The sequence below is a fragment of the Sceloporus occidentalis genome, unplaced genomic scaffold (genome assembly GCF_023333645.1).
Source record: "Sceloporus occidentalis isolate IW3139 unplaced genomic scaffold, rSceOcc1.0.p SCAF_5, whole genome shotgun sequence".
NCBI lineage: Eukaryota > Metazoa > Chordata > Lepidosauria > Squamata > Phrynosomatidae > Sceloporus > Sceloporus occidentalis.
Window position 1 is genome coordinate 124,336,855 of NW_028316985.1, and position 12,147 is coordinate 124,349,001.

Here is a 12,147-nt window from a genome sequence, read left to right on the forward strand (position 1 = left end):
TAGACTTATACATACAGTATGTGAAATGTGGCCATTTTTAGCCCCCGTTTCAAAATTTGCCTACAAATTTGACTCATTTTTCTCAAGAAATTTGTAAACCTTATAAGATGAGCTAAAAAGGCAATATAATGCAAAACTCCCCAAACTCGTTTCTTTATTTAGCAAATATCTTCCATTCAATACTACAGCTACAAATTTTATCCATAAAAAGTTAGATCAGTTTAATAATACCCCTAACAATAATCAGTGAGACCAAGCAAGGGCCTACATTTTCCAAGGTAAAGCAAGGCTTCAGATGCAAAACAAAGCTGCTTTTGTCAAAAGTGGTCCAAACCAAGTGATCTATCAAAGTCATATTCGAACCAAATCTTGATTTCAGTGCACACCTTCATCTCCAATTACCAAAGTCAGAATCTACATTTAGACTCCAATATAGGATAACTGAAGGGGAGGGACAGCAGAGAGGAAAGATGATTTACTATGGCAGAAGCTCCCTGTACTTCAGAAATATGGTACAAGACTAAGGGTACTTATAAAATGTATGAATGTCTCCTCTGAGAAAAACATACAACAGAAATTGACCCCAGTGGTTAAAGGCATATTTTAACATGTCCTTTAAAAAAAAGCAACGGTCACCCGCCTCGCCGGGCAGACCGTTTTGCCACTAGACGCGGCTGGACTACAAGCCCCAGAGTGCTCTGTTGCTTGCCCGGCTCCCTATTGGTGCGCGGGGGTGGAAGGGGCAGCCCTTCCGCTCCGCGACGCTCTGGGAGCCGGTCTTGTTGGTGCGGGGCTTCCGGTCCTCCAAGGCTGCCCATTGGTGGGCTGGGCCTTGGAGGCGGGGCCCCGCACAGCACGTAGGGAGGGAGGGGCCCAGGCCTATATAAGACCATGTTCCTGGCCCCTTCCCTCAGTCGGTTGCTTGGCTTCGAGCAGAGCGGAGCCAAGCTGTGGAAGGGAGCAAGTCTTGGTGCTTCTCCTGCCCACCCACCGCTGTTGTTAGGTGGTTTTTAATCACAACTTGGCGGCAGCATAGGCCAGGATCTGCACGTTGTGGTACCAGGGCTATGGAGCTCTGGTTTGGGAGTCATAGGCAATTATCGCACTGAGCCTTACCGTACCTGAAACATGACTAAATCATTCGCAAAGTGTGTGAGTGTGATAGCCAATTGCTTTTGTCTCCCATGAATTAATCATCATTGAGGTGTCCCACTCCTCTCCCACACCATACCTTTCTTGCCATGATGTGAAAAATTATAAAATTACTTATTCTTGCCTGCAAGAATAACATTTATGAAGACTTACATCCCTACTCAGGTGGCCTTGCCCTGCCATTGACACAGGGGTGTCACTCCCCTGTCTGAGATCATCAGGCCCATGAAACAATACACAAGTGATGAGCATCTGCGTCCCCTGCTTATGATCTATACAAATACCAAAAGGGAGAAAGCCCTCCTGGGGCACTTATAGGATTTTGTTTTGCCAAAGGCAAGTGGTTCTTTTAGCTATGGAGACAATGAACAGAGGTAATAGAAAGTTTAACAATGTTATTAACATAGCAGGCAAAATCTCTGAGTGATACAAAAGCAATTCTTACATTCCAGAAGTTATAAAGACAATTCCTATTCATAAAGAGAATAAACCTGCAAAGCAAACTTGCATATCCATGCACCTCTTGGAAACTCTTGAGAAGCAACCACAGACACATCTCTCTTGCAAGTATATACCACCACCCTTTCTGGTCTGCACTGCCAGGGGAAGTCCACAGGGCTTTATATGCAGTAAGAGGAAGGCTGCAACTGGACTTCAGAAATAATCCAGAAGTGACACCATTTTAACTGCTTTGGCTCAATGCTATGGAACTTTTAGAACTACAGCTCTCTGACAAAACTACAGTTCCCAGCATTCTATAGCATCAATCCATGGCAGTTAAAATGGTGTCAACCTGGATTATTTATGCAGTGTGGACACAGCTGAAGTCACCTTTAATCTATTACACCTGCACTTCCTTGGATCTTTGTTTCTAATTACTCATACCCACACTTTCTTGACAAGTTCTAATGAGCTAATTAGTGTTAGCTGTCCTAATCACTAAGCTTACATTTAACTGGATATGGATGAATCACAGCAAATAATTGGTGCGGACACCTCCCTTTTCTTCAAGGCCACATCAGGCTTACAGTAAATAGAAACATAAGAGCTGAGATTACATAAACTTACTGTGCGCTAAAGCCAATGCTGCATAGGCTTCTGGGGGTGAATAGCAAAAGTGGTCACCATGATGGAACAATGGACGTGTTACCCTAACCTTCCTTTTACAGTATTCTTCTGATATAATATTCCATTCCATTTTCATAACTAATAAGATATGAAGAGATATAAGAGATATAGCAAGAAATAGGAAATGCTGGACAGACTGAGTGAATTAGCAGATCCATAAAATACCAAAAAAAAATCATTGAATGTAAGATCAAATATGTATTCTCAAAGGCAAGAAACAGATAGTGTGTAAATTTTGGGCCATATGATCGTAAGAGTAAAATGGCAGCCAGATATAGAGCCAGGGTTGGGTGGGTGGTGGTATATAGATAAGGAACTACAGCTACTACAGTAAGTATTGTTACTTTAAGAGTACTTTCCCTAAGGCTTCTGCTTCAAGTTGGCAATATTGTTACAATAAGCAGAAGATTCTCACATGTTGTCTGCTAGCAAATGCAATGAAGATTGCAAACAACACACATTCAAAAGACAAAATGTGAGACACCCCTACCCTTGAAAAGCAAGTGTGTGTGTGTTATGCTTTCAAGTCATTTCCGACTTATAGCAACCCTAAGGGGTACCTATTATTAGGGTTTTTTTTGGCAGGTTTCTTCAGAGGGAGTTTGCCATTATCATGCTCTGAGGCTGAGAGAGTGTGACTTGTCCAAGGTCACCCAGCGGTTTCATGGCTCAGCAAGGATTCAAACTCTGGACTCATTGCTCAAACCACTATACTATGTCTCATGAATAGTTATTTTGGATTAATTTTATCTTGTATTTATTAGCACAATAAACATGAATGGCTGTTTAGTCTTTTCTACCCTTTTTCTTCCCATAGTCGTTTTTACTCAGTGCATGTAGGGGAGGTTTTGATTCTTGAAACTTCAGAAGAGGAAAAAACCCTGACTGATGCCACCATGTTGCTGTTATCACCAGCACTCTTTTTGAAATATCCCTGAGACTGTTTCACATATATTCAAGTTCCTTGACAAAAAAAGTGGATGCCACTTTACAACCTTAAAATTTTCTTTGTCTTGACCATGCCCCAACACCTAAAGGGGATTCTATTATTATTATTATTATTATTATTATTATTATTATTATTATGTTTTCTTTATAAAACGCTGTAAATTTACACAGCACTGTACATACAATCAAATAAAATAGATAAAGTAAACCTGCCTATGGCGTACATTCTACGGAAATAATTAAACATAATACATATTACTAAATATTAACATTCAAACAATAAAAGATAGCAGCCAACAAATTAAAATAACATTGGATAACAATCATGTAATGTCTGGGAATGCTCCCCTGAACAGCCTTGTCTTTAATTCAGTTTTAAAGCTGGTTAAAAATGTGATGAACTGTGCTTGTGGGGAAAGGTGGTTCCAGGAATGAGGGGCAGCAAGTGAAAAGAGACAGATTCAGGATGGAGCAGTAAAAATCCTTGGTTGGCACAGCAGACCTTGACTACCAGAATGGAGGGCATGAGTGCGAAGGTAAGGAGAAAGAAGCTCTGATAAATAAGGAGGGGCCAGCCCATGCAGGGTTTTAAAAGTCAACAACAGAAGTTTGTAACCAATACGGAAAGGGAGGGAGAGCCAATGGAGGGATGACAATAAAGGAGAAATGTGATCAAAGTAGTGAGCAGACATGATTATCCGTGCAACTGAATGCTGGACAGAAATTAAAGGACGGAGGTGAGAAAGAGGAAGCCCTGCCAGAAGGAGGCTACAAAAATCCAGTCACGAAACCACTAGGGCATGGACCAGAATCTTGGCAGTAAAGGCCGAAAGAAGAGGTAGGATTTTAGTGATATTATAGAGAAAGTATCTTCATGCCTTGGCTATGGCCTGAATCTGGGGGATACACAACAAAGGAAAATCAAAAATGAAACCAAGACTGCAGGCTTCCTGCACAGGTCGAGTTGAGATCGTCAACAAGAATAGAAAAGGAATACTGCATGGTAGGCTTTGGTGGAAAGACAAGAAGCTAGGTTTTGGACAAACACTGGTACCGCATCCACTGAGAAACAGCTGTAAAACAAGATGAAACTTGCTGTTAGAGACCTGGAGAAAGATCAGCTGAGTGTCACCAGCATACAGATGGTAAGAAAAGCCAAAAGAACTAATGAGTTTGCCTTAGGAGAGTGTGTAAAGAGAGAAAATAGGGGACCCAAAACAGAGCCCTGTAGAACTCCAACAGATAACAGAACTCCCAACACAGTAGAAAGGAGCAGGGTAGCATGTGAAGTAGCTTGGAGGTTTTGTGTTACTGGTTCACCATGTTGTTGTGTCCCTAAGAGAGATGCAGCCATTGGTTTGAGAGGCATATCAGGAGAGGTGCTTTCAAAGTCAGGAAATTAGTCATATTCTCTTCTTTAGGATGTTTGCTTCCTCTAACATTGTGAAAGCCTCCTGAATGACTTACACTTACTCCCTGACAGGACAAAAACAGCACCCTTTCATGTTTACGAATTAGTAATTCGGCTTCTCACAGGGAGTAAGAATGAATTGCCCAGCATCCTGGATGTCATCGCTATAGCAACTGAAGCATATATCAGGCTCATCACCCAGTCAAAATGAGTCCATGCACGTGACTCTGCTCTCACATTCCCTTCTTTGCCTTGGTTTCAATCACAACGGCCACTGGAACTCATTCACTGTCTCTTAAATACTCCTTGCTCAATAAAATAAAATATGTAAAAAATGGAAATGAATTTCTCACAATAAGCCCATGGCAAAAGAATTGGCTGGTTCATTCACATCAGTGTTTAACACCCCCCCCCCTTTATTGTTTTTCCACTTTCATCCCACTTTCTTGATCTGCTCCAGCAGCTCATTGGCAGCCTCCTTAGAACTGTTATCTCTCTCCCTCCCCATAACACACTCCCTCGAAACCTAATAAATTCATAGGTTGGTTATACATTATCTAAAATGCTTGGGACCAGAACCGGTTTGATGGAAGGATTTTTTTTTTCAGATTTAGGAATACACAAGTGGAATAATACATACCTGTGCTGTATTTGTGAGGCTGGAAAGATATGCACGGCTCTGTGAAATGGTGTGAGGTGTGGATTTGCACCAACCATGACACTTAGATTCCCATCATTTCACAGATCCTCAGTCTCTCTCTCCAACTTCACATCTTTTTGCTGCCACTCAGTGGAATCTATTGCACTATTGCCATGATTGCAAATCCTGCCCCTATCTACTTTAACAGCCAGCAGGTCTGACCTACTGGTGCAACAGGATGATGTTTCAAGCAAGCAAGGTTATGACAATCAGAAGCAATAGCAAGTGTATTTCTATACCACTTATCAGTGCACTTAAGCACTCTCTAAGTGCTTTACAATGTGTAAACGAATTGTCCCCAACAAGCTGGGTACTCATTTTAGTGACCTCGGAAGGATGCAAGCTTGAGTCAGGCTTGAACCCTTGGCTGGTACTGAACCAGGACCCCCTGTTGCAACTCTTTGTTGCATTGCAGGGCTAATTACAAATAACTGGTTAATACTAACTTGTTACCCCCACATTCTAACTACTGTGGACTATAGGCACCTTTAGAAATATTCTATGACCTAATATTAGTTCTGTTCAAATGTTCTCCTTCATATATCCACTGAAGGCACAGAACAGGGAGCAGAACAATGGCACTTTCTCGGTGCGCTCATAAGACAATAAAGATTTTCACACCAGTGCTTACTGTGGGGTAAGCACTGGTAAAATGCTGGTAAAGCATCAGGGAAGTGCACATGTATGAAATCCTGATGTGCTTCTCAAACGGCAGGACATCATCCCCTCACTTCTAGCATCCTTGAATCGTTTGTGGAGCAGCAGTTTCCTATGATTTGAAACTTTGTATTCATAGAAAATTGCTGCTCTGCGAACAATTCAAGGATGCTAGAGGCAAGGGGACAATTCTCTACCATTTGAGAAGCGCATCAGGATTTCATACAAGTAGTATATAGGGGTAGCTCCTGTCAAAAAATGATTGATGACCCTTAAGCCCCGCCCCTTGAATGATTTATGATCCTTAAGCCCCACCCCTGACCACACCCCTTGAATGATTGATGACCCTTTGGCCCCGCCATTGACCACACCCCCTGGAATGATTTATGACCCTGTGGCCCCACCCATGAACCCTCCCCCAAGAATGATTGATGACACTTTAGGCCCGCCTTTGACCCCTCCCCTGACCCAGGGGTTCCCATTCACCCCCGCCCTTGAGGTCACGTGCCCCCCTGACCAATGGTTTGATCTCAGGAGAGCCATGTGGTCCGTGCTAGCCAACCAGTACGCTGGCTGAAGAGAGCTCTAGCCTGTATCGAGAAGCGGCCATTCTATGCATGCCCAGACACATTCTGCGCCAGCAACATGGAGACACCGAGCACCCCTCTGCGGTTTGCAGCGCCTTCTACAAGCCGGAGAATCAAACCCACCAGAATAACATCCTGGCCAAACTACCATGGGCCTGTGGGCTTTAGTGACCCTCCCGTACCGTTGAACATTTGGCCTAGAAAGGAATCCAAAGAGCCTGAAAAGACACCCAACATTATGGATTTCATTGACGATTCCTCAGAACTCAAGTGTGATTGTGGTTGCAATTTAAAATCCATTCTCCAGAAGAAGGAGAAGAAGGACGTACCCGACACTCCACAGAGCCCTGATGAACCGGATGGCGCAGGACTTTTGAAACCCGCCGCTCAGATGGAAGAGGCCATGGAAGAGGGAGATTGTGACCCACCCGTACCCTTGAGTATGGCTGACAAAGAGAATTGTGCACCAGAAGATTCTAAGGGGCTTCATGCTGTTTTGGACTCAGAGAAAGCTACCAGGCAGGTAAAAACCCAAACCTTTTTTTAAATTGGCGCTTCATGGATGGAGATCAAAATCAATAATGATTGTTTTTAAATTACAGAGGCCTGGAAGACACAGCTGTCAAGATGTTGCAAAATACATCGAAGGTCCTTGTAATATAAGTTTGCAGCCTACTACTGAATCTGCAGACATCAGAATGCAAAGCCTGGAACCTGCAACAATACCGCCCAGCAAAAGATGGTGGACTATGAAAACTATCTCTAGAAGCGTCATTTTTGTGGTTATAAGAAAATTTGTCATGGAAGAGGGAGATCGTGACCCACCACAGTGTTCCCATGTGGAAGAAACTATGGATGAAAGCATAGATACCGATTCCGGCTACTACAGTTTAATGGTAAGTTAATAAAATCTAAAAAAAAAAAAAATGTTAGTGGGCTGGTTATCATTTGGGAGACAAGTGTGTTGTTTGCTAAAAGAATAAAATGTTTCTTATTTCTCTTTATTAGCTTAGGATGAAGACCTACAAGCAGACGGTGCTGAGAACCAGGCTGGAAAGTGTCTACAGCCCCTAAATGTTTCCCCCATCCCTAAGGTGTAGATATGTTTCTAATCTTTCCACCAATAAAATGTTGTTTGTATTACATGAGTGTGTTCATACTTACCTTAGAGTTGAAAATGGGAGGGCATGAAAAAATTCTGGGTGATATATATTATTCTCCAGGGAGAACTGGGAGCTTTGGGGGTGTGAATGCCATGAAGCCAAAATACAGAACAAAAATCTTAAAAGAGAGGAGGTGTCCCAATGGCTTTCTGGCCAAGATGCCTATACGCTACACAGACCTGCCAAAATGCATTTTAAAAGAAACAAGACGGTTGTATCTAATGTGGATTCTCAATGGCAGGCTGATCTGGTTGATATGCAACAGTTTTCTAAGTATAACAGAGGTTACATTTTAACAGTAATAGATATCCTGTCTAAATTTGCCTGGGCTTTAGCTTTAAAGGACAAAACCGGTAAAGAAGTGGCCGTTGCTTTTAACACTATTTTTAGCCAAAGCGGCAGAAAGCCTGTCAAATTACAAACGGATAGTGGCCGTAAATTTCTAAACAAATCTGTGAACAGCCTATTGAAACATCATTTTGTCACCAATAATGAAGTCAAAGCAGAGGTTGTGGAATGATTTAATAGAACATTAAAAACAAAAATGTGGAGGTATTTCACAGCTAAAAATACCTTTACCTATATTGACATGCTTCCCCTGTTTCTAAAAAGTTATAACCAGAGTTTTCATCGAACAATCAAAGCAAGGCCTGCAGACGTCAATGATTCTAATGCTCTAGCCGTGTGGAAAACAGTATATGGGGCCCCTATCAAAACAGAAAAGGAGCATCCGCTCCTTAGAAAAGGAGACCATGTGAGGGTTTCTAAAAGCAAGGGCATATTTGCCAAAGGATATGAACAGAATTTCACCACAGAAGTATTTATTATTGACCAGGTCATCCTAACTGCAAAGAGACCTGTGTACCTGCTGAAAGATTATCTTGAGGAGCCTGTTGTTGGAAGCTTTTACCCTGAAGAGTTACAAAAGGTGAATGTAACAAGTGTCTTTCTTGCCCTGTTTAATATTTTAATAGCTCTTTTTCTCCAATACATCATTTCTTTGATAGACTTTTTTCTTTTTCTACCCTTTTGACAATTAGAACTTCCCCCACCTACTTGAACATTTTCAAAGGGTGTGTCACCACAGACCACATCGTTACAGTATTTTTTAATGGCCTTCACAATAGCCTCCAGATCTGCACGTGTACACTGTGAATTAGCTGCAAGACTATTCAACGTGTCGCGATGTATCCGCATTTGCTGTGCGGCTCTTTGTAAATGAATAAAACAGTCAGATATTGTCTTGTACTTGAAAGCAAATTCTTCAAGAAGATCCTCATCATGTTTTTGTCTCTTGGGAGGTCTGCTCTCAGGGTCTTCTCCCTTTTGAACTTTATTGTCTAAAGAAGAAGAAGAAAGGTATCAGTAAATAGGGTCCCTACTCCATTTGTAGCACACGCTGTATTCAAAGATGGAAAGAGCAACCCTTTAAATGGTGTTTTCCCCTCATTATATCTTTTCCTGTAAAAGTAATATTGGGCATTTCAAGTACAGTAATAATGATTTTAAATGCACATACTCACCAAAAAGCTTTCTTTTCTTTCCACTTGGTGTCAGAGTTTCAATGGGGTTCTTGTCCAGAATCTTTGAGCTGCCTGCTGAAAGAGCAAGGGAAATAAATAAATAATGCAATGAACTAGACATTATAAGCACTATACATATCATATTCTTAAACGCACACACACCTGCGTTCTTCAGATCTCTCTGTTCACTGGTCCTAATGGTGTCCTTAAGTTTAGAGCTGCCTGCTGAAAAAGAATGGAAAATAAATAATAATAATAATAATAATAATAAAAATGCAATGAACCAGACCTTTCAGACACTATACATATCATATTCTTAAACGCACACCCACCTGCATTCTTCAAATCTCCCTGTTCACTTGCCGTCAAGAACTTGGGCTTAGAGCTGCCTGCTGAAAAAGCATGGAAAATAAATATTAATAATAATAATAATAATAATAATAATGCAATTACATAGACCTTTCAGAGACTATACATATCATATTCTTAAACGCCCATACTCACAAAAAACCTTTCTTTGATTTTCAGCCCTCAAGGTCTTGTCCATAACTTCTGAAAGAACTAGGAAAATAATAATAATAATAATAATAATAATAATAATAATAATAATGTTAACTAAACCTTTAAATGAAATATATAAAAGTCTTCAAAAACACGCACCAGAATCATTTAATTTTCTTTTCACTTGGTTTCATGGTGTACTTAAGTTTAGAGGTGCCTGCTGCAAGAACTGGTGCACATTAGTAACTTCTTTATAATACACCTTAACTCTCCACCTATAAAATATATAAATATAACTTACCAAAATCGGAATCATCACTGTCCACATATTGAGCAACCATTCCTAATAGGAAAGGAGGGGTGCAGTTTAGCATTAGACACATCTTGAAGCCTCTGTAATTTTCCAAGGTTAACCCTAAAAGAAAACCTCTTTACCTGTTTGTTTAGATGATGCCATGGCGTTTGTTTCAAAATATATGTCTCAGAAGCTTTGAGATAAATCTGAAAAGCATATACAACATTTTTTACCAACAGCAGTGCAAAGACAAATGGGTAGTGCTGCACTGAATGTACAAGGATATGCTTGGGGACATATCCTGGGGAAATGACGCACTCTTATCTTCAGGGTAACATGTTGAGACATGTTAGTACACATCCAGGGATCATGCGCAGTGTCATTTTGTAAAAAACAAAGAATGTGTGTTTGTGGTGAATTTGGTCCAACAGCCGGTGGTGTGTGTCTCTCATAAAACCATTCCTTTGCAAAAGAAAAAAAGAAAAACTCTTTGAATGCTTAATTTTAAAAGCATCCCTTAAATCAGAAAATAAATGAAAAGAAATATAAATATGCACAGAGTTAATAAAAGAACACATTTTATAAAACTTTTAACAAGAACAACATGCACACAGAATGCAAAAAACAACATTCAAATGGAGGAAGAGACAAAAAGGCTGAGACAGTGTCACTCTGTCTAAGCACACACAGAGTGCTAGTTGAGGATTGTAAAGCTCAGAAAAAACACACAGAATGCAAAAATATCCTTATACAAAATAACATTTAATTTAAATGAAATACATTGCACTTTAAAAGCAAGTCTTAAATAAGCAGAGAGTAAAAGAAAATTATTTTTACACACACAGAGATGAGGGGCACTTAGATCAGAAGACAATGAATGAACACACCCTAACTATATTTTATTTTTCAAACTGTCTAATATTGAATGTGTAAGGGCAACATTTTCATTTCAATCAGCATGGGCCATGTGATTTAAAACCTTTAAATGAAATATTTAAATAAAATACATTGCACTTTAAAAGCATTCCTTAAATCAGAAAATAAATGAAAAGATATATATATATATATATGCACAGCGTTAATGCATGAACACATTTTATAAAAACTTTTAACAAGAGCAAAGTTACACACACACACACACACACACACACTAATAATTATAATAATGATGATACTTTTTTAAATCATAGCAGCACAGAAAGAGAGATTAAAAACCAAAGTTTACACTTTTAAACAGTTAGGCAAATAATCATAATGACACAAAACCTATCTATGGTTTATTATTGATCTGACTAAATTGATAATGCAAGACATATTTTGTTTCATAAAAAAATTTTTTAGGGAGAATGAATGCTTGGAACAGTGTTATTTTAACAGCGGGAGGGGGGGGCGTGTGTGCCTCAGAATAAACCCATGTTTTAAACTTTGAAATTTTAACTTTAACAGAATATATATATATATATATATATATATATATATATGCACAGGGTTATTACAATAACACATTTTAGAAAAACTTTTAACAAGAGCAACACGCAGGAAAGCAAAATTACACACACAATAATAATAATGATTTAAACAGAAAGGAGCAAGTTACACAGAGACAAAGAGACTTTAGCAAAGATGAGGAGAGGAAGGGTTCACCCCCTTCACAAGCCCCTCTGATAATAGATAGACTGTGCTTGTCAGAGAAGGATGTAAAAACAACATACAAGTGGAAGAAGGGACAAGAAGGCTGAGACAGTGTCACTGACTAAGCACACACAAAGTGCCAGTTGAGGACTGTAGAGCTCAAAAAAAGACATTGTATAAAATCAGAATCTGAGATAGCTAGAAGAGACAGTAAGGTTGTAAAACATAGAAAACTAATTCAGAGTTGTGTATTGCAAAGGTGTAACACAAGCCCAAGCACACTAACAGACAGACAAGGGAACAATATCTAGGTACAACAGCAGACTTTAGGAAAGAATGTAGGCCAGCAATTTAGCAAAAATGAGGGGAGGAAGGGTTCACCCCCCTCACAGACCCCTCTGATAATAGAGACAGACTGTGCTGGTCAGAGAAGGATGCAAAAACATGATT

General features: G+C 40.0%; 1 protein-coding gene across 3 annotated transcripts; it reads right to left on the reverse strand.

Annotated features, from left to right (window-relative positions):
- Window positions 1-8,276: 8,276 nt before the first annotated feature.
- On the reverse strand, window positions 8,277-10,228 carry LOC149312775 (uncharacterized). 3 transcript variants are annotated; one of them, XM_089525340.1, is made up of 7 exons: window positions 10,206-10,228; window positions 10,072-10,113; window positions 9,774-9,830; window positions 9,602-9,661; window positions 9,432-9,494; window positions 9,270-9,341; window positions 8,277-9,086 (listed from the first exon to the last, which is right to left on the reverse strand). In XM_089525340.1, exons 1-7 carry the CDS (start codon window positions 10,225-10,227, stop codon window positions 8,653-8,655), a joined length of 750 nt encoding a protein of 249 aa, XP_089381466.1. In that variant the 5' UTR covers window position 10,228; the 3' UTR covers window positions 8,277-8,652. The 3 variants fall into 3 exon arrangements, with proteins under 3 accessions (XP_089381466.1, XP_089381465.1, XP_089381467.1); XM_089525339.1 differs by having other exon boundaries at window positions 9,270-9,344; XM_089525341.1 differs by lacking the exon at window positions 9,432-9,494 and having other exon boundaries at window positions 9,270-9,344.
- Window positions 10,229-12,147: the final 1,919 nt, after the last annotated feature.

What these genes read in the sequence shown, in the direction of transcription:
- LOC149312775 (XM_089525339.1), bottom strand. Translation starts at nt 10,227, where the DNA reads ATGGCATCATCTAAACAAACAG. An exon ending in CAGTGATGATTCCGATTTTG is followed by an intron (nt 9,831 to 10,071) that starts GTAAGTTATATT and finishes TTATTTTCCTAG; the next exon opens with TTCTTTCAGAAGTTATGGAC. An exon ending in AAAGAAAAGAAAGCTTTTTG is followed by an intron (nt 9,087 to 9,269) that starts GTGAGTATGTGC and finishes CTTCTTCTTTAG; the next exon opens with ACAATAAAGTTCAAAAGGGA.